This window comes from Elgaria multicarinata, chromosome 2 (genome assembly GCF_023053635.1).
Source record: "Elgaria multicarinata webbii isolate HBS135686 ecotype San Diego chromosome 2, rElgMul1.1.pri, whole genome shotgun sequence".
NCBI classification, from domain to species: domain Eukaryota; kingdom Metazoa; phylum Chordata; class Lepidosauria; order Squamata; family Anguidae; genus Elgaria; species Elgaria multicarinata.
The window spans coordinates 122506157-122534110 of NC_086172.1; the positions used below are offsets into that span (position 1 = coordinate 122506157).

The window sequence follows — 27954 nt, forward strand, 5'->3', positions numbered from 1 at the left end:
CTTCTTCTTTTTATTGAAAAGCAGCTATGGGGAGGGAAGAGGGCTGAGAATTTGATTGGGTTGCAGTGTGTGTGTGTGTGTGGTTTTTTTTTTTCTCAATTCAAATCATACCCCATGAGCTGCTATTTGCCAGACAAGGGAGAAAATATTGGTTCCTTTATTCACCCTCACCTTGGCAAAGGCAAACAGCAGCCTCAGGGGTGCATGATGCGATTTTGATGAAGAAAAAGGCGTAGGGGAAAGGCTTAAACACCAACCCCCTTCCCACCTCCCCCCCCCCCCGCGTCCGCCAATCAAATTCACAACCTCCTACAGCTTCATTAAAGTGTTTCAAACAAATCTTTATGGAATCCAATCCTGGATCTTCCATGTAAAACAGGGACAGGCAACTTGTGACTCTCCTGATGTTTTGGCCTACAACTTCCACCAGACATATAGCCAATGATGTGAGTTGAAAGCTGAAACATCTGGAGGGCCACAAGTTGCCCAGCTCTGCTTTATAGTACTGTTTTGTCCTTCTGTTCCTGGCAAGCCTCTTTTCGTCCCTTAACTGCTGAATCACCAAGCCTTATATTATGTTCCCTTCTGGGAAAGATGCCTATTCCCCCCCCCCCCCAGATCTCAGCTATTTTACATCCCTACCCCTAATGGAGTTGCATGTCCTTTTCATAAGATTTCCCCTGATAGCTCTCCATGCGATTACAAGTTGGTAGCACTTATTTCTATTTTACAAAGCAATGGATAACTTGTTCAGTCCTGGGAAATGCCGTAAAAGCCACGCGTAATTTGCATGGATCTACCCATACAAATGACAATGGTTTTTAGTCTGTGCTAGAGTTTGCATATCATGTTCCACTTTTGTCATGCCATTTATTTTCAGAATGAGATTAATAATTCCTTTTCCAACCAGCTGGGGTGACTGACAGCTTTGCTCTTGCTCGCCCTGGCAGTTAAAAATAAGTGAATCCATCAAAATTCCACAGCCGTCTCTGAAACCAACAGACTGAAAAGACCTAATATGATTGGCCTTTTCATTATGAGCATTGACATTTTCTAGTCTTTAAGAAAAAAAATTATCCTATGTTCAAACTCTTCTCAGATTTCAACCAGGCTAGAAAAAACTAGAAAAAAAATGCTTTGAAGGGGCATGTTGGGATTCTTTCCAAGAAGGTGTGACTTATTTGAGAAGCACATTAGATCATATGAATCATGTTGCCTACTCATGTCTTGCTCTGACAATTCATAGCATCATAGAATAGTAGAGTTGGAAGGGGCCTCTAAGGCCATCGAGTCCAACCCCCTGCTCAATGCAGGAATCCACCTTAAAGCATCCCTGACAGATGATTGTCCAGCTGCCTCTTGAATGCCTCTAGTGTGGGAGAGCCCATGACATCCCTAGGCAATTGGTTCCATTGTCATACTGCTCTAACAGTCAGGAAGTTTTTCCTGATGTGCAGCTGGAATCTGGCTTCCTGTAACTTGAGCCCAAGTAAGACAGAAATAAACTTTTGAATACTATGTTGCTCCAAACAAAATTCAAGGTGATAGTATATATTTATTTCCTTCCATACAACCTGTAATATGTTCCAGTCTAGTTTCCCATGATAGTGGATTAATTTATTTAACAATGGTACACTCAAGAGTATTTAAGGCAAGATGAGTGGGGATAGGGAGGTTTTGCTAAAGAGGACATGTGGGGGAAAGGGAACAAAAGGAAGTTTCAGCACAAGGCACCCCTTTCCATGATGCCTGCCTGATTAAGGAAGGATCAGAGCCCTCACTTCATTAAAGTCATTGTCTCCTGGGCAGAGGCTAAAGCTTCATGGAAGGCCCTATGCTTTACAAATAGAGCTTTGGGCAACTCTATTTGAGGCAGGTGTGTCAAACGACTTTCACCCTGTGGGTTAAATTCAATTTTGGAGAAGCTCTTGTGGGCCACGTTCCAGTGGTGTGTGGGACCAAAGGCAAAAGTGGTGGGACATATAATACCAGCATGTTTTAGCTTATGCTGCCAGTAACAAAGTCTTCGGAGAGGCATTTCAGTTGTTTAGAATGAGTAACAAAACCATGTAAAAGCCAGGAAACCACCAAATGGTCAGGGTGTGGGAGGAAAGGGTCCCTAGGAGAGCAAGATTTGGACCTGGGTTCGGTGACTTTATTTGAAAGAATATCAAGCAGACGGTCTAGGAGAAAACCACTGCTGCTAGCCCAGTTAGCATTAGATAAGGCAGATCACCAATCTGACTCAAACACAACTTCTTAGTACCCAGTTGCTGACATCACATTTTTGTATATGGGCTTTCTGTTGTGGCACCTTGCCTCTGGAACTCACTCTGCATGGAAGCTCACTGGGCACCATCTCTATGATGCCTTTGATGTGACACGGAGACTGTTTTAAAAAAAGTTCATCCAGGCATTCTAGCATAAGTTGTTCTGACCGATGGGTTTATCTGACTTCTGATCGGACAGTTTAAATCATTATTGCAACTGTAAAATTCCTTTGCGAGGTTGCTTAAAACAAATAAACATTTTAATACTGATGACATATGTCGTATCTGTTGTATTTAGGGATCTGGAATCACAGTGTCAGCATAACTTGGCCAAACCCTGGCTACACAGGTCACGCCATCACTTGGCTCTTCCAACAGGAGGAGTGGGGTTGATTCAACTAAGTGCCATGACAGAATGCTTACTCTTGCGGCATTAAATATTTTTTTGCAAGCCCAGACTAACAAAGTCACAAAGTTGCTCCAAGAAATTTATAGAAAGATCAGCTGCTCAAATGTTTGTGGACACAGCTTTTCTACACATGGCATTTATTGCACATTTATGATTCTTTACTCAGAATTGTTTTAGGTAACATCGTGATCCTCCACTTTCACTTCTGTTTTTAAGAACATTTTCCCAGTATTTTTTTTAGGGCAGGGAAAATGGGGTTTTATTTCTGAAAGTGAAAGAAAAACAATTTCCCTACTTGTGTATTTGTGGTATTCTGCTATAGCACAGCGCCACCTAGAAGTTATGTAGCAGAAAAGCAGGAAAGGAAAAGCTCTTCATGCAGAACTCGGATCTCAAGTCTATGATGAAACCAAAAGTAGATGCAGCCATCAGCAACCTTGTGTAGAAAAGCTGATAATAAATTTGCAACTCAAACATGGATTTATTCAACATGTTGCCATTGCTACTTGGAGAATTTACAGTTTCGCCAGTATCCCTGCAAAGTAGGCTCATTACATACAGAAAAGCTCACAAAGAGGGATACAGAGGTCCAAAATAAATCTTTGATATCTTCTTCTTTTCTCTGAACACTGAGTGCTGGGGAACTGATTCATTCAGTTGCAGTTTGGAGCTACTAACAAATGTTAGATAAACCCCAGAGACAGGCAAGCCCCAGGCTGCCAGCCCACCCACCCACCCACTCTTCTGTGGCATTCTCCCTTGTGCTGCTGGCTGGAGCTGACTGAGTCAGGAATTTGCCCCCTTCCTTACACAATAAGAGAAACAGTGCAGTAGGTTTTGAACAATAACATACATATGCATAAAGTGCTTGTAGGCATAAACCGAGGAATCCATTTTAACCTCTGCAAGATGAGGCTCAAAATCTCTTACCAGGGAGCCTTCTATCAACCTCTCTTCCCAACACAAACCTGCAAACAAATTAGCAATAACCTCCATCAGCACACCTCAGGCCTCCCTTCTGTGGCTAGTTGGGCTGAGTGAGGAATCTGCCCCATATGGAAACAGCATAAGCACACAAACCATGGTCTGTAGCCGGCTTGCTCTGTGATGCAGACTGACTCCAACACACACACACACACACACACACACACACACACACACACACACACACTTTTTCCCTTAAGAGAGAAAAGTAACGGATAGGCAGCCATCTTAAATGAATAGTAATACAGGTTACATTAGTGCAAAGGAGGCTAATTTATGGCCCTCCAGACATCATCGGGCTAGAAGTATAAAAATGTTTTACTATCTGTAAGGTCCGAATTGCTTTTATTGCCCTTCGCACCAAAGTTGCAACTTTCAATAAATCTCTTATAATCTCTTTGGAGGTCTGTGCCTTTCTATGGGATCCACCCCTAGGAAGAAAGAACAAGGCTATTTGTCTAACAATCCCATACACAGTCCTCTCTCACTCTTCACTCACTTCAGCAGCACTTCATGAACTCAAGGTGGCTACATGTGGTTCTCAGGTGGTCTCCTTTCCAAACATTAACCAGACCCAGACCTGCTGAGCTTCAGCAAGATGGCTGCCTCATGTGCCTCCAGACCACACCCAGGGACGAGTGGTGGGCTTCAGACACCAGCTAACCCCCCTGTTGGACCCCCACCTTCGCCCCAACTTTTGATGGGTGTTAATGGGACTGATCTTGCTGCTGTTTAAACCTGCTGATGGCTTTGATTTTTTTTATATTTTAAAATAATTGTTTACAAAATATTTTCTTGATTTTAAATATGTTGTAAACCGCCTTGTCAATTATGATTGGAAAATTGGGATATAAATACCTTAAAGACACAGAGATAGAGAGAGAGAGAGAGAGAGAGAGAGAGAGAGAGAGAGAGAGAGAGAAAAGAACAGGAATGTGTGAAAGGGTCAGAAATATAAAACTATATAGATAAATAGTGCCTCCGTGTGGTTATTCTGTTACTATCCCTGATTTTCTCTTTCTCTCAACAAAGCCTATAGGATAGAGTAAGTCAGGGACTGTAACCTCACAGGATTACAGTCAGGACTTAGACTCCAGTGTTATAGCAGGTGAATCTAGTGAGGTGTCCAGAGTACAGTCTTGTCCTGTAATCTTGGATGAGTTTCAGTTGGTACAGCTCGAGGATGTGGACAAGGTGCTTGGACAGGTCCACGCAACCACCTCTGCTCTGGATCCTTGCCCCTCTTGGCTAATAAAAGCTAGTAGGGATGGAATAGCCGGCTGGGCCAAGGAAGTGATTAATGCCTCTCTACGAGAGGGAGTGGTCCCAGACCGTCTGAAAGAGGCGGTAGTGAGACCACTCCTGAAGAAAACTTCCTTGGACCCGGAAAATCTTAGTAATTACAGGCCGGTAGCAAATGTTCCATTCCTGGGCAAGGTCCTTGGCGGGACAGCTCCAGACACTCTTGGATGAGACTGATTATCTGGATCCATTTCAGTCGGGTTTCAGGCCTGGTTTTGGCACGGAAACAGCCTTGGTCGCCCTGTATGATGACCTATGTCGGGAGAAAGACAGGGGGAGTGTAACTCTGTTGATTCTCTTTGATCTCTCAGCGGCTTTCGATACCATCGACCATGGTATCCTTCTGAAACGTCTGGCTGAGCTGGGAGTGGTGGGCACTGCATTGCAGTGGTTCCGCTCCTACTTAGCAGGATGGCTCCAGAAGGTGGTGCTTGGGGGACATTGCTCGGCCCCGTGGACTCTTCGGTATGGGGTTCCACAGGGGTCAGTCTTGTCCCCCATGCTGTTTAACATGTACATGAAACCGTTGGGTGTGGTCATCCGGAGTTTTGGAGTGCGCTGTCATCAGTACGCTGACGACACGCAGCTCTACTGCTCCTTTTCATCCTCATCAGGTGTGGCTGTGGATGTGCTGAACCGGTGCTTGGCTGCGACAATGGACTGGATGAGGGCTAATAAACTGAAACTCAATCCAGACAAGACTGAGATGCTGCTGGTGGGTGGTTCCTCTGATCGGATGGGGGGTGTTCAACCGGTTCTGGATGGGGTTGCACTCCCCCTGAAGGAGCAGGTTCGTAGCTTGGGGGTTCTCCTAGAACCATCTTTGTCACTTGAGGCACAGGTGGCCTCGGTGGCACGGAGTGCCTTCTACCAACTTCAGTTGGTGGCCCAGCTACGCCCCTATCTGGACAGGGATCACCTAGCTTCAGTTGTCCATACTTTGGTAACTTCCAAATTAGATTACTGCAACGCCCTCTACATGGGGCAGCCTTTGAAGACGGTCCGGAAACTGCAGCTTGTGCAAAATGCGGCGGCCAGATTGATAGCTGGAACAGGAAGATTTGAGCATATAACACCGATTCTGGCCCGCTTGCATTGGCTGCCTATATGTTTCCGAGCCCAATTCAAGGTGCTGGTTTTAACCTATACAGCCCTACATGGCTTGGGACCACAATACCTGATGGAACGCCTCTCCCGACATGAACCTACCCGTACACTGCGCTCAACATCTAAGGTCCTCCTCCGAGTGCCTACTCCGAGGGAAGCTCGGAGGATGGCAACAAGGGAGAGGGCCTTCTCAGTGGTTGCCCCCTGACTGTGGAATGATTTTCCCGATAAGGCTTGCCTGGCGCCAACGTTATCTTTTCGGCGCCAGGTCAAGACCTTTCTCTTCTCCCAGGCATTTTAACAGCATTTTAACAGCATTTAATAGCGTTAAGTTTGTTTTAATGGACCCCAGAATTGTTGTTTTAAATGAATACTGTTGTTTTTATACTGTTTTTATGTTTTTTAAATTTTTTGTATACTTTTAATGTCTACTATTTTTAATTGTTGTAAACCGCCCAGAGAGCTTCGGCTGGGGGGCGGTATATAAATGTAATAAAATAAATAAATAAATAAATAACCACATGGAGGGACCATTTATCTATATGATTGTCCATACAGCTGTTTACACCGTCGTAAATGCACACTTTAGAATTTTCAGGCAGATGATGCAGCCGCAAATGCGAATCCATCCTGGGGCAAACCCTGAAAAATCCGCTCCAAAAAAGTCGGGCATTTACCCTGACTTCTTTGGCAACAGAGGCAGCTCTGTGGCTGTAAAAATGCAAAACAACAACATAAAAATGAGGGCGGCGAGAGGAAAGGAACAGTAATGTTCCTCTCCCCCATTTTTATTTTATGCTCTAAATTTGCAGAGCTCCACAGAAACAAATATAAATTTGGGAGGACTGGGCAATATGCGGAGCTCCACGGGTTGGGCTGTTTAAATTTTAAAAAGGGGGAAGGGACGGACCCAATCCTTTCCTCCCCCCACCCTGGTTTCTTTTTTTAAAAAAACTTTTCAGAGGCGCTGGGAAGAAAAATTCGCACTTATTTATTTATTTATTTATTTATTACATTTTTATACCGCCCAATAGCCGAAGCTCTCTGGGCGGTTCACAAAAATTAAAACCATCATAAAACAACCAACAAGTTAAAAATACAAATACAAAATACAATATAAAAAGCACAACCAGGATAAAACCACGCAGCAAAATTGATATAAGGTTAAAATACAGAGTTAAAACAGTATAATTTAAATTTAAGTTAAAATTAAGTGTTAAAATACTGAGTGAATAAAAAGGTCTTCAGCTGGCGACGAAAGGAGTACAGTGTAGGCGCCAGGCGGACCTCTCTGGGGAGCTCATTCCACAACCGGGGTGCCACAGCGGAGAAAGCCCTCCTCCTAGTAGCCACCTGCCTCACTTCCTTTGGCAGGGGCTCACGGAGAAGGGCCCCTGTAGATGATCTTAAGGTCCGGGTAGGTACATATGGGAGGAGGCGTTCTTTCAAATAACCTGGCCCCAAACCGTTTAGGGCTTTAAATGTCAACACCAGCACTTTGAATCGGGCCCGGACCTGGACTGGCAGCCAATGAAGTTGTAAAAGGACTGGCGTAATGTGATCTCGCCAGCCAGTCCCTGTTAGTAAACGGGCTGCCCTGTTTTGTACCAGCTGAAGCTTCCGGACCGTTTTCAAAGGCAGCCCCACGTATAACGCATTGCAGTAATCCAAACGAGAGGTTATCAGAGCATGGATAACTGTAGCTAGGCTATCACTGTCCAGATAAGGGCGCAGTTGGTATATAAGGGCGCAGTTGGTGCAGATGCTGGGAAGGAAGGCAAATGCGGGTGCAAGGCGCCTCGTGGCGCCAAAGTGCCTCCGTATAGATGGGGGCTCTGTCTCTTGTGTGGGGAGGATTCACTACATCAACCCCTCCCCAATCTGGTGCCCTCCATATGTTTCAGATGCTTCAACAGCCATCAGGCATGAGTTCAATGAAGTTTACCCCTAAGTAAATGAGCATAGGATCACAGCCTTAATCATGTGGTTTAGGATGCAATCCTATTCACGTTTAGACAAAAAAAAAAGTCCTACAACTCCCACCTTTCCCCAGCCAGCAATGCTGGGATTTGTAGGACCTTTTTCTGAATAGGATTGTGCCCTTTTCCTGAAGCCATTCAGGCATAATTCTTGGCTTCTGTTGTCTTTGGTCATCGCAACTTGAGGGTCCTTTTGAGGGTAGATGTGGCATAGAAGAAGGAAGAATAAACAAATAGTGAACTAACTAACTGAAAGTACATTTTAAACAAGTCTCTGGTAAGAATTGTGTACTTGTCCAGTTTGTGGGATTTTTGTTTTGTTTTGTTCTTTTTCATTACAAAAAAAAAAAAATGTGACTGAATGTGCAAGATATCTTGCTGTGAGATTGTAGTCTGACTATTGTGAACAGGTCTTTATTGCCATGGTTTGCCTCCACCGTCAAGCCCCAGGGGTGGGGGCAAGTAATTTACATGAGGGGAAGCAGCACGGGCTTTCTGGCGGCCATTAGGCTTGCTGAGTTTGCCCCTCCCCCTCCCGTGACTTCTGGTGACCAATGAAAGGTTGCCTTCCACCTGGGAATGCCCCCTGGTGCAGCGCCTGAACGAGGACAGATGGGGGAAAGCCACACTGACTTTGCTTGGCTAGGAAAAGTTGGGGTAAGTCTCCAATTTTTCTGCTGCAGGTCTTTGGCTTTTTGCCCCGGGGTGGCTCTGAATCAGCAGCTGCGTCATATAACAGATGCAGCACAGAGTCGGAGCCACCCCAAGGCAAAGACGACATTAAGGCAGCAGCCAGTTGATCTTTCTTTAGGAGAGCATATTGTCAAAAGATGGTTCCTTGATATGGAGATATTTCTGGAATCCATGGGGAATTCCATCCAAGTTTGGGAATGGGGAAACCATCAGAGTAGTAGAGGGAGATTTGATCACATTCTGATGCCCTAGAGCAGGAGCGGGCAACAGATGGCCCTCCAGATAGTCTGGCTTACACCTTCCAGCATCCTTCAATATTGGCTATGCTGGCTAGAGCTGACAGGAGTCATAGGCCAAAATATCTGGAGGACCACATCTTATCCACAACTGCTCTAGAGAGATCATGTTTATTTTACTTGCATTCAGTAAACAATAAAACTTTTTTAAAGTGCCCTGTGTTGATTTTTTGTGCTAATACACCACAGGTATTTGACCTGGAATATTTGAAGGGGGAAAAATAAATCACACTTAATGTGATTTAAATGTTACATTACTCAAATTTTTTTATTGAAATATTTGTAAAAATTTAAAGGCAACACCATATACTCCCCTTACATTGTTTAAACTTAAGGGGAAAAAACAAAGCTACTGCAAACTGTTGACACACTAATTAATTTTAGCAACCTAAAGAACAGGACATGAAATGCTGACAAGCACTCATCTATTTCAGCAAAGTTAAAGTCTTTTTCACTGAACTTGTTAAAGAACCTTCAGTTTCGCTGTCACTACTTATTAGTTTCACACAGAAGCCAAATCTACACCAAGCAGGATATAATAATAATAATAATAATAATAATAATAATAATAATAATAATTTATTTATTTATTTATTTGTTACCCGCCTCTCCCTCTGGATCGAGGCGGGGTACAACGCAATTAAAAACACCATAAAGTACATAAAACTAATTCAAACATTTAAACCAGTGCATCATTAAAAGCAGCACGCCATTAAAAAAGGCATCTTAAAATTCAGCTGGGTAGGTCTGCCGGAAGAGATCAGTCTTTATGGCTTTTTTAAATTCTTGAAGACTGTTAAGTTGACGAATCTCTCCCGGCAAGCCATTCCACAAACTGGGAGCAGCAAAAGAAAAGGTCCTCTGGGCCCGTTCAGAAGACAACATTAACCATGGCTTTAACCATGGTGAATAAAGCTTTTTGCTTTAATCACCATCGTTACAACCAAGGTTTAAGGTGTCTTTTGAACACATCCTAGCTTTCTGGCTTAACCACCATGTTTAAAGCCATGGTTTAAGGTGTCTTCTGAAAATGGTTTAAAAACTGTGTATGGAGTGTGTCCTGGGCCCCAACAGTTGTCACTACCGTTATAAACCATTTTAAAGCAGTAGTGTAGATTCTGCCTAAGAAATCTGTGCATTTCAGTGTCATAGATGCCATACATAAGGCTGGAAACAAAGCCCTATGAGGAGAGGCTGAAAGAACTGGGCATGTTTAGCCTTGAGAAGAGAAGACTGAGGGAGGCATGATAGTACTCTTCAAGTACTTGAAAGGTTGTCACACAGAGGAGGGCCACGATCTCTTCTCCATCCTCCCAGAGTGCAGGAAACGGAGCACTGGGCTCAAGTTACAGGAAGCCAGATTCCGGTTGGATATCAGGAAAAATGTCCTGTTAGAGCAGTATGATAATGGAAGCAATTACCTAGGGAGGTCGTGCGCTGTCCCACACTACAAGCCTTCAAGAGGCAGCTGGACAGCCATCTGTCAGGGATGCTTTAAGGTAGATTCCAGCATTGAGCAGGGGGTTGGACTCAATGGCCTCATAAGCTCCTTCCAATTCAACTATTCTATGATTCTATGACATTTGTTTTTAGCAATGAATTTATGAAACCAATTTGTTTCTGTGAAAAAAATAAAGCACTGGAAAAATTTTCTGTTTTTGAATATATTCTGCCCCACATCACTGGTGGCAGCTACTCTTGTGTAAGCCACATGAAAGGTTCCTCTTGCCTGTCACACCAACACAGAATGGAAATGGAGAGCATAGCTTCAGGTAATACAAATGGGGCCTGCTGCAACAAAATGTTGAAGCATCCTGTGCTCCCTCTCCAGGACTCCATTCCATCTCTCACTCCTTTTTCCATTTCCCACCATCAACAGGCAATCAGCATTTGATGCCCACTAAACATGGAATCACTGGGCTGTTTTTGAGATTCCCCCACAAACAAAGTTTCTTTTTTTCTTTCTTTTTTGTGGGGAGGGTTGTCTTCTTTCTCCAAAATACATTTTGTGCATGTGTAAACCATGGAGTTCCCTGAACTTGCTGATACCATGAATGGTGGTTTTGGCTAAGGCACCCAGAGAATTGAGGTCACTATGTGTGTGTGTGTGTGTGTATCTGTAACTATATCACAAACCGAGTTTCAAGTGATAAAAAACATTTGTGTTACAAAATAGGGGAAATCTGGCATGGTAGACTATTTGCAAACCTAAGTTAAACACATATAGAACTGACTTTTAATAGTGTGGTTACTCAGGAGCTTTTTTTTTAAAGTCTAAAACAGCAAACTGGAAAGAAGTACTCTGCAACCCTATGCTTACTTCTGAGGTCAATGGTGTTTACTCAAAGGTAGGCATGCATCTGATTTTAGTATGATCTGGATGTAAATGCAGTTGAAATCAATGGGATTTACTTTTGAGTACGGGAACCCACAGATCTGTAGCTTATGAACTTGGAGCACAGCTTCGCATGATCAAAGGAAAGGAAATGCAATCCTTCACATTGGTGGACTATGAGGGAAAGGGTTTAAGGGGGGATTAAAAAATCCTTTAAAAATCAAGGCATTAACCAATCTGATTCAAATTTGGCATGCTGAAAGCTCTACTTAAGAGCTACCACTGTGCCAATTTTCATCTCTTTATCTTTAAAACTGAGGGAGCTATGGGCAAGGACGGTGCTTTTTCCACATTTCTTTTGAGGTGAAAATGCCTACTCAGGAGTAAGAACATAGAGTTAAATGGGACCTCTCTCCCTTCCCCTTCACGGTTGAGCAGAGAACCACACCACCTCCTCTTTTGTTAGTGAGACCATCCTTAGACCCCAATGAAGAACAGGATGGTCGGATAGAATGCAATGACAGCAATAAATGGGAGGGAGGGGTGCATTTAAATAATCCAGACTTTCCCTGCTCCAAAAAGAAATGAAACATGGAGGGGAAGAGGTAAAATGAGTGCAGGACATGGACGACATCATGTGAGTAATGGGCTGCAAAACCGCATACCAGGCATGGTGAGTGTGTGATAAATTGCTGGTGTGATGGAACTTAGTAAAGACATTTCTGTATGAGTTATTAACAGGTCTGACCCCAACCACCAGGCTGCCCACAGAGAGAGCAGTAACAGCTTCTTCTTATAGCTGCCTACATCGCTTGGATGAGCAATCAGTGGCTGCAAGGCATAGCCACTGCCTACCTGCACTTCTGCTGCAAGCTCAACCTGGGTGACATGGTAGGGAGCATTAGGTTCGCTAGGGAGAATGCTGGTGGTGACCCACCGAAGTCTGACCCCACCCCTCAAGAGGAAGCAAAGAAACCAGTGCAGGCTGGTGGCTCCTATTTCAGTGGGGGAGTGAATGAGCTCTGGGTTTCAGTCAGAACGAGTCAGAACTCTAATGGAGCTCTCCTAGGTGCTAAAGCCATTTTGAGGTTCTGTTCAGCACTTTCTATTGCTCTTTTAGAGTTCTGGCTGGTTTTGACTGAAATGCAGAGCGAATATACCTCCCCACTGAATGAGGAGCCACCAGCCTCCAGTGAAAGAAGCTACGCTAATCCATCAGATTCACAAAGCGAGCTACAGTAGCGTAACGAGCCCTGATGCACTTACGCTCCGTGCCCTGTAAGGCAGAATAAGGCCATTTCCGGTCCCCCATGGTGCCCTGTTCGGAAATGTGTCCCGTTGTCTCCAGCTCCCTTGCTGTCGCTAGGGTATGCAATGTGCTTTGACAATCAGTCCCCCATAGCAGCTGCGTCGGAAGTGGTGCGTCTGCTAACGCGGTCCGTCGGATTGGAGCCTTCTGAGCCGAGAAGAATGGAACCGACGTGGCTGAGTTTGGGAGGCGGAGCTGAGGTTGAAGGGGCGGGGGGAGAGTCCCGAGCAGAGACGCTGCTGGATGGCAGGGGCAACCCGGAGCTCCCCGGTGTCACACGGTAATGAACCAGCCCCCTCCCCCCGGGGTCGAGGGAGCCCCCCTGGGGAGAAAGCAGAGCTACCTCTGGGGGTTGAGGGACCCCAACTTGTCCGGGCCGGGACCGAGGGCTGCCCGAGGAGAGCGCGCGGCCGGGCTTGGAGCGGGATGGAATTGACGAGGGAGAGTAGAGGGCGGTGCAGGTGGTACCCTGAGCCCGGCAACAACACTATCTCGCCAACAGTTGAGGTGCCGGAGCCCAGATGGGTCTTTTGATGCCCGAGGCCAAGCTGCTCTTCGCCTCCTGCAACCTTTAAGCATTTGCTATGGTTGCCTTGAACTTCATGATCCCTGTCATTAATTATCACCTGGTCTTTTTCTTTTTTCAATGCTGGGCTCTTGAGATCTTGTGGCAGGGAGTTCCGTAGATTTTGCATCTGGCATGCTGAGTTTCCATTGTATCTTCTTCTCAGGTTGGGATTCATGTAGTGCTCTTCCTCTCTCACAAGAGGGAATGGTGCTGCTGGTCTCCAAACGCTTTTGCCTCCTAATTCTATTTTCAAGAGGAAAATATTGTACGCGGCCATAACATAGTCAACGTTCTGACTCAGTCCATGCACCTGTCAGATTGGGGTGCTGGGATGTCAGCTTTGAGTGCATCACATCAAATCTCGTCACTTTTATTTTATTTATTCATTGCATTGCTATACCACCCAATAGCCAAAGTTCTCTGAATGGTTCAAAACAATTAAAACCATAAAATTCAACGTGATAAAATACAATATACACATTTCAAACTATAGCAAGAAATATAGATTAAAAACCGAAATAAAATCTAGCACCAGTTCAAAGATTTAAAATACAGCAACAGATTTCAAATAGGAACTAAAAGACTAAGTTGTCTGGGAAAATAAGATATTCCCCTGAAAAGTCTTTTCACTCCTCCAGTTTCAACAGCCACCTCACCTTCCTCCTCATTTGCTTTCCAGTGGATGAGGCAGCCAGCAGGTGGGATTGTAAGTCAATAGGGACCAGAAGAAATAGACGTCTGTACAAACTATTCCTATGGATGTTTACTTGGAGTTATGTAATACTTGGAGTTTACTTGGAGTTATGCTCTTATGTCAGGCATACTTAGGACTGCAATCCCAGACATTGTCCATTATATCTCTTAATCTTTGTTGCCTCATTTTACCTCAGTGGTAGTATCTGTATTTTAGCTGAGCCTCTCAAACCCTAGATGGCAGTTTAGACAAATTTGTGGGAGGAAAGGGTTTTAGAGTTAAATTTGCATATGGTGGCATTAGGGATACTTATTAGTGGATTCCATATTGTGGAAGTTTTATGTGTTCTTGGCCATCTAGAATTGTGGCCTTTGTCAAAGATACAATACTGGGATAAGCAACATGGAGTCCATGGAGAATAAGGCTATCAATGGATTTTAATCATGACGACTATATATTACCTCCAGTATCAGAGGCAGTATGCCTCTGAATAACACTTGCTGGGAATTATGAATGGGAGGATGCCGTTGCCCTCATGTCCTATGTGTGGGCTTCCCACAGGCAGCTAGTTGTCCATTGTGTGAACAGACTAGATCCAGCATGGCTCTTACGTTCTTAAAAGAGAGTCTTGTGGTACCTTAAAGCTAACAGATTTATTGTAGCATAAGTTTCCATGCTGATTAGATGCATGAAGTGTTATCTTCAGCTGGCTGGTCTACATGGTGGGTTTGGTATAGAGAAAAAATTGTAAACGTTGGGGTCAAATGGCTATGAAAAAAGTACAGTGTGTGACAATTCAATGTAAAGCTTAACTGCATATAAGATAAGCACAGTGGCCCATTCACAACAGCAGTGATACGTGATTACCCAATCACCCTAGCTTTGCTTTGTTAATTACTACCACAGTGGGACAGGAACCAGGGACAGGGAGAATGCTAGAGTAAGAACATAAGAAGAGACCTGCTGGATCAGGCCGAGGGTCCATCTAGTCCAGCACTCTGTTCACACAGTGGCCAACCAGCTGACGACCAGGGACCAACAAAGCAGGACATGGTGCAACAGCACCCTCCCACCCGTTTTCCCCAGCCACTGGTGCACACAGGCTTACTGCCTTGGATACTGGAGGTAGCACATAACCATCAGGGCTAGTAGCCATTGCTAGCCTTCTCCTCCAGGAATTTATCCAACCCCCTTTTAAAGCCATCCAAATTGGTGGCCATCACTACATCTTGTGGTAGTGAATTCCATAATTTAACTATGTGCTGTGTGAAGAAGTCCTTCCTTTTACTTGTCCTGAATCTCCCACCAATCAGGTTCATTGGATGACTCCAGGTTCTAGTATTTTGAGAGAGGGAGAAAAATGTCTCCCTATCCACATTCCCCACACCGTGCATAATTTTGTACATCTCTATGATGTCTTCCCTTAGCCTCCTTTTTTCCAAGCTAAACAATCCCAGCTGTTGTAACCTTCCCTCATAGGTCACACATGCTTATATCAAGTCACACATGCTTACCGTATTTCTTCGACTCTAAGACGCACTTTTTCCCCCATATAAACATCTCTAAAAACGGGGTGCATCTTAGAATCGCGGGTGCGTTTATTATTTGTTAGAATCAAAGCCTTTTTTCTGTTGGTGGTACTGAAATTAGTGTGCGTCTTACAATCGATGGCGTCTTAGAATCGAAGAAATACGGTATATCCTTATAAGAAATGGTATTAGCAATAACAGTCAATGCAGAGGCCAGTGAGGTAAGAACCCCAATGACTTTCTATATATCCCTATGAACTTTCAACAAGGAAGTTATGTTGTAAGGTGTTTTTTTAAAATGAGGAATATACTGGAATATCAGCACTGAGGTGAAGTAAGGACACACATTGCTAAAGGATCTGTGACTACCTGTATCTGATTATTGAGCAGGGGGTTGGACTTGATGGCCTTATAGGTCCCTTCCAACTCTACTATTCTATGATTCTATGATCTCCAGGGAGGAAGTATGATGCTGGTGTGTGGTGGGGAGACACAATGTGTTTTAAAATATGAGTGGTGCATAACAACGTCCTCTTTTAGCTTCGGCTATTGGGCGGTATAGAAATGCAATAAATAAATAAATAACCAGGAGGGTTTTCATCTGTCAGTTGTCCCATCATCATAGTGCAGGGGTGGCCAACTTGTGCCCTCCAGATGTTTTGGGCTACAGCTTGCATCATCCCTCACCACTGGCTGTGCTGTCTAGGAGTAATGGGAGTTGTAGGCTAAAACATCTGGAGAGCCACAAGTTGCTCACCCCTGTTATCAAGAGGTGATGGCATGCTAATTTGATACCTGCTTCTATTTAGGATAACTGGCCTAGCATAAAGGGAGGCATCACTGAAGTTTATGAATGGTGTGGAGGAAGTTGATCAAAACTTTTTTTCCTATTTTGCATAATGTAAGAACATGGGTGAAATTTATCAGCAGTATATTCAGGATAGATGAAAGAAAGTGCTTCTTTGGAGCATATATGTAACATGGAATTCAAGGCCATGGGACATGGTGACGACCAGTACTTTTGATGGCTTTAAAAGGGGATTAGACAAAATAATGCAGGACTATCAATGGCTATTGGCCACATTAGCTACAAAAACATGATACAAAAGCAGCTCAGAGAGAGAGAGAGAGACAGAGACAGAGAGACAGAGACTCCTCCCATTGCTCTCACAAACTGCAAGCAGCATTATTGTTCGCTTAGGTGAGTTCACAGATGATACCTCCATTTGCTGAAAAGTTCAAGAGTGCTTAGGCAATGGTTAGTGATTAGGAATAAGGGAAATAATACTGCTTTCCGTGATACAGAATTAAGATTGCCTGGTGTAGAGTTTTAGTTGTTGTTTTTAACACCGTCCTATCTGTGGTGTTGTGTGCTTCTGCTAGTTTATGATGCAGTGATGTTAGCATCTGATGCAGCTTTCAGGACAGAATTTCAGGCAAGCCCAGTTTACCTATGAAGTCACTGGGTGGACTTGAACAAATCCAACTGTATCATCCCATGTTCACTTGTAAAATTGGAATAATGACCTACCTCACAGTTATATGCATTTAAAAGGACTACAACATTTCGCAAAGGAATAGAAAGAATAGAAAATCAAATTAAATTTAATCTTTATATAATGTGGATGGAGCCAAGTTCTTTGACAGGAACTTGTTTCTGTAAAAAGAGCAGAGTTTCTGGATGGGGCTAATCCTTGGAGAAGATCCTGAGAATGGAAAATCAGAACTCTCAGTGGTGCAGCTACTGTGACTGGGAGCTGTGAGGCCTTGTAGCTGTTGGCAGACAGTCAGGATTTCCAGTAGGACTCTGGGCGCTTTCTGCTGGACTCATGAAGTAGCTCTGAAAAGAGTTTGCTTGTTGCTATTTCTATTTCCGTTGCGGGCAAATTAGATGACATTTTGTCTGGACTCACTGGCTTAATTAGAGACAAGCCTGAGGCTTCCAGCGGAATATGTCGATAGTTTTTTTTTAACAGTGCCCTGGTGGTAGGATACGGAGCTGGAAAAAACATTAGAGCAGTGTGGTTAGCAAGGGCAAAGTTGCCAGCTGTCAGGGGAGGAACGGAAGAAACTCTGACTCTGCTGCACAGAGCTTGCTGGGTGGAGAGCTGAGCTGGACTTTTCGGGTACATCGGATCAAGGCTGTTTCTAGAATAAACTAGAAATCTCGGGTAGGGGAGACTCAACAGTTTCAGAAGCATTGCATGTAAACATTCTGGTCTATTTCTCCTTTTGGTCTCTGTTTCTCTTTCGGGCTTGGTGCAAGTTTACACTTTGAGTAGTGTTCCTTGCAGAGCCTACTATGCGAAGACTGGCTCAGAATTCCATCCCTTGGCTAGAGAGGCATCAGATTTGTCACGGTATTAACAGCACAATCCTAGGCATGTTTACTCAGAAGTAAGAATGTTTATCATTGCAGGTCAGTAGTGCAATCCTGTGTGTGTTCACTCGAAAGTAAGTCCCACTGAGTTCAGTGGGATTTACTGAAAAGCAAATTATTTTATTTATTTATTTATTTATTACATTTTTATACCGCCCAATAGCCGAAGCTCTCTGGGCGGTTCACAAAAATTAAAACCACAGTAAAACACCCAACAGTTTAAAACACAATTACGAAATACAGTATAAAAAGCGCAACCAGGATAAAACCACACAGCAAAGTTGATATAGGATTAAAATACAGAGTTAAAACAGTAAAATTTAAATTTAAGTTAAAATTAAGTGTTAAAATACTGAGTGAATAAAAAGGTCTTCAGCTGGCGACGAAAGCAGTACAGTGTAGGCGCCAAGCGGACCTCTCTGGGGAGCTCGTTCCACAACCGGGGTGCCACAGCGGAGAAAGCCCTCCTCCTAGTAGCCACCTGCCTCACTTCCTTTGGCAGGGGCTCACGGAGAAGGCCCCCTGTAGATGATCTTAAGGTCCGGGTAGGTACATATGGGAGGAGGCGTTCCTTCAGATAACCTGGCCCCAAACCGTTTAGGGCTTTAAATGTCAATACCAGCACTTTGAATTGGGCCCGGACCTGGACTGGCAGCCAATGAAGTTGTAAAAGGACTGGCGTAATGCGATCTCGCCGGCCAGTCCCTGTTAATAACCTTGCTGCCCTGTTTTGCACCAGTTGAAGTTTCCGGACCGTTTTCAAAGGCAGCCCCACGTATAACGCATTGCAGTAATCCAAACGAGAGGTTATCAGAGCATGGATAACTGTAGCTAAGCTATCTCTGTCCAGATAAGGGCGCAGCTGGTATATCAGCCTGAGCTGATAAAAGGTGCTCTTTGCCACTGAGTTCACCTGTGCCTCAAGTGACAGTTCTGGATCGAAGAGCACCCCCAAACTACGGACCCGATCCTTTAGGGGGAGTGCAACCCCGTCCAGGACAGGGCAAACATCACCTCGCCGGACAGAAGAACCACCCGCTAACAGTACCTCCGTCTTATCTGGATTGAGTTTATGCATATAGCAGCCTTCCCCTCAAGTTTTTTGAACTTCAACTCTCCATCAGCCCAAGCCAGCATGTGTAATGGTCAGGAATGATGGGGGTTGTAGTCTAAAACATCTGGAGGACACCAGGTTGGAGAAGGATTACAGTTTAAATAATCTAAGTCTCCCCCTTCCCGTTACTGGTGTAGTGCCTGGAAAGTCTCTTTATCTCTCTTGTTTTTTCTTGTGGCATCTTGTTCTTTCTGTTTTAGAGAAAGGTACATCATTCATACTCCAGTCTCTCTAGCAGGAGCTTGTCCCAATTTGGATAAGATGCCTCCAGGGAGCACAGCTGTTCTCCAGCAAGCTGCTTTTGTTCTTCTCTGAGACAGTTTTGCCTCTAGTGCTCCAGTATGGAACGTGCTCTGAGTCAAGCTTTTCCAATCTGTCAGTCATGACCTCAAAACAAGTCCCTGGAAATTATGAAAGGATCATAAGGCTTGATATTCCCGCACCTTGAAGCTTTTTTCTTGAGTTGCCACAGACTGGGTTTAAGTAGATAAGGGGATTTTCACAGGTCTGGTTCACACATGTGAGATATATATATATATATATATATATATATATATATATATATATATACACACACACACACACACACACACACACACAGCTGTTACACCATAGAAAAGCATGAAAAACATTAATTCAGTTGTTCCTGTCCACAGTCTTTGACTTGCGATGGCTCTTTCACACATACAACTCATTGCTTCATGCTGCAGTCACTAATGCATGAAATGGGCAAACTGGCTCTGAGCTGTATGTGTGTAATTAAGGGTTTGTGCTGCTCCCAGATAGTGATTTTTAGGAGGTTATGGGCTGGGATGGGGGGAACTTAGAGAAAGTTAGGGGCAATGCTTGTGGTTTTCATTAAGGGTTCCCTTACCTTCCCCCCACCCCCACCCCATAACTTGAGCTCTGTAGAGATGACCCTGAAAATGGTCTCTGCCCCAGTCAGACTACTGATTACCACTGCTCCACATTCCTTGTCACTGATAGCAAGGCTCTGGAGATTGACCACATGATGATGGCATTCCATGCCGAAGGTAGTTCTATACATAATGGCTGATTTGGGCATCACTTATTTTTGATGGTACCCTCATGGCAAGTGTAAACTGGTCTGAAGCTCCAAAATCTAGGGGTATTATCAGTAGGGATGTGCTCCGCTCCGATTAGGAGCGTAGAAGCAGTAGCGGATTGGCCTGCTCCGCCTTACCCAGAGGCGGAGTAGGAGCGGACCGCGGACCCCCTAGAAGCAAGGCGAAGAGAAGCGCCCATTTTTCGGAGCTCCTAGTTCAGGCGGAGCGCTCCGGTCGCCATCTTGAAAACATTTCGCCATAGGATTGCATTGCGGCAAATAATCGCGCATAACTACGTTGTTTTTGAAGCTATCATTCTGAAAATTCTTGTGCACAGAGAGTCGTGGATGGGGGTCATTTTGAGACCACTCTCACCTCTCTGCGTTGTCTGGGTCGCGTGCTATATTTTTGTGAAAATCGGGTCAACCGCACGGCTCAAACAGCGTTTTCGGCTTTTCGCCCATAGGATTGCATTGAGGGAAAGAATCGGGGATAACTGGGGGGGGGGGTTAAGCTATCATTCTGAAAATTCTTGTGCACAGAGAGTCGTGGATGGGGGTCATTTTGAGACCACTCTCAACTTTCTGCATCGTACGGGTCGCGGGCTATATTTTTGTTAAAATCGGGTCAACTGCGCGGCTCAAACAGCGTTTTCGGCTTTTCGCCCATAGGATTGCATTGAGGGAAAGAATCGGGGATAACTGGGGGGGGGTTTAAGCTATCGTTCTGAAAATTCTTGTGCACAGAGAGTCGTGGATGGGGGTCATTTTGAGACCACTCTCAACTTTCTGCATCGTACGGGTCGCGGGCTAGAAGTTTTTAAAAAATCGGCGGGAAAAATACCTTTTTCAAAGGGCTGAGGGGCAGAGTCAGCTCCCGGTCATGATGATCCCAAAGTTGGAGGAGGGCATAGGCAAAACAGGTAACTTGGGATTCTGGGAAACTTCTCTTTCTTCATCTGAACGGGCTTTTCCCCGTGTTTTTTAACACAGTAGCCCCACCAAATGCACAAACACTGCAGAGGCCACCAGTGAGGGAGGAAGCAGCAGCCAGGCATCTCTCCACCGTGCCTGGGCCCAGCTCCAGCTGAGAGCCCCCTCCCTCCTGCTACCAACTGTCTCTGCAGAGGCCACCAGTGAGGGAGGAAGCAGCAGCCAGGCATCTCTCCACCGTGCCTGGGTCCAGCTCCAGCTGAGAGCCCCCTCCCTCCTGCTACCAACTGTCACTGCAGAGGCCACCAGTGAGGGAGGAAGCAGCAGCCAGGCATCTCTCCACCGTGCCTGGGTCCAGCTCCAGCTGAGAGCCCCCTCCCTCCTGCTACCAACTGTCACTGCAGAGGCCACCAGTGAGGGAGGAAGCAGCAGCCAGGCATCTCTCCACCGTGCCTGGGCCCAGCTCCAGCTGAGAGCCCCCTCCCTCCTGCTACCAACTGTCTCTGCAGAGGCCACCAGTGAGGGAGGAAGCAGCAGCCAGGCATCTCTCCACCGTGCCTGGGTCCAGCTCCAGCTGAGAGCCCCCTCCCTCCTGCTACCAGCTGTCACTGCAGAGGCCACCAGTGAGGGAGGAAGCAGCAGCCAGGCATCTCTCCACCGTGCCTGGGTCCAGCTCCAGCTGAGAGCCCCCTCCCTCCTGCTACCAACTGTCACTGCAGAGGCCACCAGTGAGGGAGGAAGCAGCAGCCAGGCATCTCTCCACCGTGCCTGGGTCCAGCTCCAGCTGAGAGCCCCCTCCCTCCTGCTACCAACTGTCACTGCAGAGGCCACCAGTGAGGGAGGAAGCAGCAGCCAGGCATCTCTCCACCGTGCCTGGGCCCAGCTCCAGCTGAGAGCCCCCTCCCTCCTGCTACCAACTGTCTCTGCAGAGGCCACCAGTGAGGGAGGAAGCAGCAGCCAGGCATCTCTCCACCGTGCCTGGGTCCAGCTCCAGCTGAGAGCCCCCTCCCTCCTGCTACCAGCTGTCACTGCAGAGGCCACCAGTGAGGGAGGAAGCAGCAGCCAGGCATCTCTCCACCGTGCCTGGGTCCAGCTCCAGCTGAGAGCCCCCTCCCTCCTGCTACCAACTGTCACTGCAGAGGCCACCAGTGAGGGAGGAAGCAGCAGCCAGGCATCTCTCCACCGTGCCTGGGTCCAGCTCCAGCTGAGAGCCCCCTCCCTCCTGCTACCAACTGTAACTGCAGAGGCCACCAGAGAGGGAGGAAGCAGCAGCCAGGCACCTCTCCACCGTGCCTGAGTCCAGCTCCAGCTGAGAGCCCCCTCCCTCCTGCTGTCTCCTGTAACTGCTGAACTTTCCAACTAAGATTGTAGTGCCTGAATTTGCTTTCCTTTTCCCCCTCCTCCTCCTCCCTCCCAATCCCCTTTCCTTTTGTGTCATGTCTTTTAGATTGTAAGCCTGTGGGCAGGGACTGTCAAGAAATACTTTTGTAAGCCGCCATGAGAGCCTTTTTTGGCTGAATGGCGGCATAAAAATACTTAAATAAATAAATAAATAAATAAACACAACCTGAAATCATATACTAAGCCAAGAATAAGAGATAGAAACACAGCACTGCTCCCCACCCTAACCTTGGGGAACAACTGAATCGATGTGGTGCAAGGGGATGAGCTCCCCTAGGGCATCTCATCGTGGACGTGCCCCCACTCTCTCCTGCACTGGAAGGCCATTAGAGCCTTCCAAAGAGAGTAAAACGGTGGAGCAATGCCTATCATGAGTTGAAGTGAATGGTCACTTTTCAGTGGTGGAGCAATGCCTGTTATGAGTCGAAGTGAGCGTTTTACTTCTTCTCAGAGCTGTTGGTGGCTGTCAGTGTCTTGAACTGGCAGCTACTTCCCCCTCCCCCGGGCACGTCCCCCTATTGCTGGTAAAAGACAGATATAGCCTTTTTAAAAAAATTCTTCTTGCTGTTTATTGAGCAACACTGCTGCTTTTAATTCCACCCCTCCTTTGTTTATTGATTGATTTATTCCATTTTATATGCATTACTGGCTTATCCTTGGCTCACTTCCTTATGCCCCCAGAAATGCCAGCTGCATGCCTGCCTGCCTTCCCTCCCTCCTCCCCTGCCCACCTCGCAGGGATGTTGTGTGTGGGGTGCCCGATTTTCAAAAATTCGCCAAAAATCAGGGGATGATGGGATTGCTTTGAAACTTGGCGTGCGTGTGTATATCCCCATGAGGTGTCATGGTGCCAAACATGAGGTTTCTAACTTGAACAGAAAAAAAGTTGTATAATTTTTTAGCTTTCAATGCAAGCCTATGGGGGGGGGGGGAAACGGAGCTCCGGATCCGGATCCGGAGCTCCGAGCGGAGCGGAGCGGAAGTGGGCGGAGCGGGGGCTGGGCGGAGCGGCCCGATCCGGAAAATGGCGGATCTGCAAGTGAAGCGGAGCGGGGGGTCCGTGCACACCCCTAGTTATCAGCATATAACACCCTTCCCCAATCTGGTACCATCCAGATGTGTTGGATCACAACACCTATCGTCTTCAGCCAGCATGGATGTTGGGAATGCTGGGAGTTGTAGTCCATCTCATCTGGAGGGCCCCAGGTTGAGGAAGGCAGGCATTGAACTTCCCACGCTCCCAAACCAAGATTGTAAGAATGGTTCTGCTGCCTTTGTCTCATCTAGTCAGCATTCTGCCTGCAGGAAGGGGCTAGCCAGATGTTTCTGGAGGACTTGCAAGCAGGCGCTAGACATGATCAGAAATCCTGGTGTTTGTCCCTAAAATCTGGCAGTCAGACATATTGCTGCCTCTGAAAATAGAAGGTCTGTTCTTAAGCTATTTTGTCAAATAACCATTGATAGAGCTCTGTCTATCATGAATTGGTTAATTCCTTTTATAAACAACCAGCTTCCTGTAGGAGAAGTCTGTCAAAGCCATGGTCACTAAAAATAATACTTCCCTGTTCCATATTACTGCTGAACTAGTTGTGTGTGTGTGTGTGTGTGTGTGTGTGAGAGAGAGAGAGAGAGAGAGAGAGAGAGAGAGAGGAGGAGGAGGAGGAGGAGGAGGAGGAATAGTTCCTGGGAGCAGAAACAATCCGATGAGTTGCGGAGAAGTCCTGCATTAGCATTGCACTGTGAGTGTGCAACACTCACAGTGCAATGTTAATGCAGGACTTCTCCGCAAACCCACTAGCCTGGCTTTGGCCCATATGTAGTGCAATGAGAAGAACACCAGGTATCACATTGCTTTATAGCGATCGCATATTGCCCTCATGCACTGCTTCTCAGCTTCCCTAGGAGGGCTCAGGGTTATTCATATTATCAGGGACATTAGGAGGCATTTTGGTACCGCAAACATCTTAGGTTGAGATATTTACTGTAGGTCCCCCAAATTAATTGGCAATGGCATAAGAACATAAGAAGAGCCGTGGTGGATCAGACCCAAAGGCCCACCTAATCCAGCATTCTGCTCACATGGTGGCCAACTAGATGCCTGTGTAAGCTTGCAAGCAGTGATGCGTTCAATAGGACCTCCTGCTCATCTTTCCCAGCAACTGGTATGCACAGGCATAATGCTGCTGCTACTGGAGGTAGGAACTAGTAGCCATTGATAGCCTTATCCACCATGTATTTGTGTATTCCCTTTTTAAAAAAACATCCAAATAGGTGGCCATCACTCCATCTTGTGGAATTGAATTCCATAGTTTAACCATGCACTGTGTGAAGAATCTCTCACCATTCAGCTTCATAGGATGACCTTGGGTCCTAGGTATTATGTACGATACATAATTTTACACACCTCTATCATGTCTGCCCTTACTCACCTCTTTTCTAAGCTAAACAGTCCCAGATGTTGTAACCTTTCCTCATGGGGAGAGTTGCTCCAGTGCCTTGATCATTTTAATTGCTCCTTTCTGCACCTTTTCCAATTCTACCATATCCTTTTTGAAGTGCAGTGATCTGAACAGGACACAGTATTCCAAACCCTATTCACTTTCTCTATGCCGTCCTTCCCCAATCTGTTCCCCTCCAGATGTTTTGGACTTCAACTCCCATCAGCTCCAGCCAGTGTAGCCAGTGGTCAGGAGTGCTGGGAGTTGTAGTCAAAAACATCTGCAGGGCACCATGTTAGGGAATGCTGCTCTAGTCACTGCACCTGACGTGATTTAGTATCTGCAAAAGCCATTGACTCTGGGCTGGTTTCACATGCCATTATGATGAGTTTCCAGTTGAACTGCACTTATGCAGAAGCAAATGGCTGACTGGACCTCATTAATGGATGTCCTCAGGATGTCATCTCAAGCTATCCTGAAACTTTAGCCCTAGTGCAGTCAGTGCTGATGGTGAACTGCTCAGGTGACAGCTGTACCTCCAATTCCATTGTTGTCATGAGCACAGTTACTCAGTTTATAACTGGCCAGAATAGCGGTGTGAATTAGGCTCTTGCCATGGCATGGGAGGAGGAATTTTTTCACGCGCCCTGACTGACGGGTCCCCTGCAGCCAATGCGTGGAGGAGGTGGTGGCGACCTTGCTCAGCCCGGCCTGGAGTTCTTGGGGGCCGTCGCACCCTCCACCCTGCGCAGCCATGGGGCACCCCCCCCCCGCTCGAGTTCAGCGACTGCTACCTGGACAGCCCGAACTTCCACGAGAGGCTGAAATGCTACGAGCAAGAGCTGGAGAGGACCAACATATTCATCAAGGATGTGATCAAGGATGGCAACGCCCTCATCAGCGCCCTCAAGAATTATTCCTTAGCGGTACAGAAATTCTCCCAGACCCTCCAGTCCTTTCAGTTTGACTTTATCAGGGATATTCTGACAGATGATGAGATTAATATTGGAAGAGCCGCAGCCTTGTGTTCACCCACTTTTGCAGTGTTCATTGAAGCCATATGGCAGCACATCTTAATCACCCACATGTTTAGTTCTTTTAACGGTTTTCATGCTTTATGTGTGTATGTTCTGTGTTTTAGAATCTTAAATTTTGTATTCTTGTTTTTATCTCAATTTTAGAATTTCTGTAAACCGCCCAGAGAGCTCTGGCTATGGGGGCGGTATATAAGTGTAATAACTAACTAACTAACTAACTAACTAACTAAATAAATATTTTTGATCTGATTGGGCCACATTGCCAATTTTAAATGGACCAGCAGGTCACCCCAGAAAAATCCCACTTAACTCATTTTTCATACATGCACTCAGTAGATATGGGCACCTTCTCTTTTAGGACTGGTTCACAGCTGCGTAACCCTAATGTGAAGAAAGTGAAGCTCAGTCACAGAAAATGGACTGCGAATTGACACAAACAAGAACCCAGGAATTGCAGGAGAGGTTCATGTTATGGTATAAAAAAGGGGGGGAAGTGTAAGTCATCTTTGTTCCACTTGAAGTAAAATATGGAAAGATTGAATTGAGAGTCAGGGAGTAGATTACCTTGAAGGAGCTATGTTTCATAGACGGGGTTGGAAGAGAAGCACAAGAGAGCCTAGGAGGACAGGGATTTCTCATCTTTTCTCTCTCCCTTGCAGGGATTAACCAGCCAGGCTAAGGCTGCACAGTGATGATGGTGGGGAAGCTGTTTCTCCCTGGATCTCTCTCCTCCTTGTTTTTTGCCGTTGCCTGCTGGGCTCATGATCTCCCGCTGAGCCAGGCCCCCAGTGGGGCTAGCCCCCACTGCGAAAAGGAGGTTGAGTCCTGGGGAGCCATATTCAGCGAGGAACGCCTGGATGCCTGGGTCTGTTCTCTGATTGGTTCGGTCATGGTTGGGCTGAGCGGGGTGCTTCCCCTGCTGATCATTCCTCTGGAGACGGGAGCAGCTCTGAAGTCGGAAGGTAGGTCGACCCCTCTGTGTGTGCGTTCCTGAGGATCCTGGGTTCCTTTTCTGGCTGAACCTCTCAGTCAGCGATTGCTAGGGGTGGGGTGTATTTTTAATCCAAGGGCTGAGATTTAGCTTGCCCCAAGAAAGGCTGCCTGCTGAAATGCAGGGGCAATCCACCTGGTTGAGTCAACCCATTACGCAAGGTGGGTAGGAGCAGAGCGCAGTTTCAGGTCTTGAGAACGATTACTGTAAGGTGTTTTCTCTCCAGTGGATATTCTAAAATAGGAACGTCACCCTTTTTACTTTCAAAAGTAACTGAAATTCCACACCACAAGAAGTAGAGTTCTGCGTCTTGTGTAAATGATGCAAGTAAAACGAATTTGCATATACTTCGGTATTTGGTACTCAAAGGACAATGTGTTGGGCAGAAAAATGAAGCCCCGCTTTCTACCGGCTTTCTCCTGTGTTACTCCCAAACTGTAGAATGCGCTCCCTCAAGAATGGCGATTGCCCCACCCCCCACCCCAGCCTTTAGATAGGCTCTAAAGCAGCCTTCCTCAACCTGGGGCGCTCCAGATGTTTAGGTGGATCCACAGTTGGCTACAGAATCGGACTCAAAGAGTACTTATCAATGGAACCTTCTCAAACTGGGGAGAGGCAACAAGTGGGGTGCCGCAGGGCTCAGTCCTGGGCCCAGTGCTCTTCAACATTTTTATTAATTAATCATTAATTTTTATTAATGATTTGGACGAGGAGGTGCAGGGAACGCTGATCAAATTTGCAGATGACACAAAATTGGGTGGGATAGCTAATACCCTGGAAGACAGAAACAAACTTCAAAGTGATCTTGATAGGCTGGAGTGCTGGGCTGAAAACAACAGAATGAAATTTAATAGGGATAAATGCCAAGTTCTACATTTAGGGAATAGAAACCAAATGCACAGTTACAAGATGGGGGACACTTGGCTCAGCAATACTACAAACGAGAAAGATCTTGGAATTGTTGTAGATCACAAGCTGAATATGAGCCAACAGTGCGATATGGCTGCAAGAAAGGCAAATGCTATTTTGGGCTGCATTAATAGAAGTATAGCTTCCAAATCACGTGAGGTACTGGTTCCTCTCTATTCGGCCCTGGTTAGGCCTCATCTAGAGTATTGC

The 27954-nt window shown here is 45.9% G+C and overlaps 1 protein-coding gene and 1 long non-coding RNA gene across 2 annotated transcripts in view; both read left to right on the forward strand.

The window, feature by feature from the left end:
- The window catches only part of LOC134392840 (uncharacterized), a 57627-nt gene that overhangs the window by 16523 nt on the left and 13150 nt on the right, over positions 1-27954 (forward strand). The gene's annotated exons all lie outside the window — the stretch shown is intronic.
- The window catches only part of SLC39A13 (solute carrier family 39 member 13), a 28196-nt gene continuing 13150 nt past the window's right edge, over positions 12909-27954 (forward strand). Inside the window, exons 1-2 of the mRNA XM_063117525.1 lie at positions 12909-12964; positions 26504-26806. Of these exons, the coding sequence (XP_062973595.1) occupies positions 26536-26806 (271 nt within the window). The 5' untranslated portion in view covers positions 12909-12964; positions 26504-26535. The remainder of the gene's footprint in view (positions 12965-26503; positions 26807-27954) is intronic.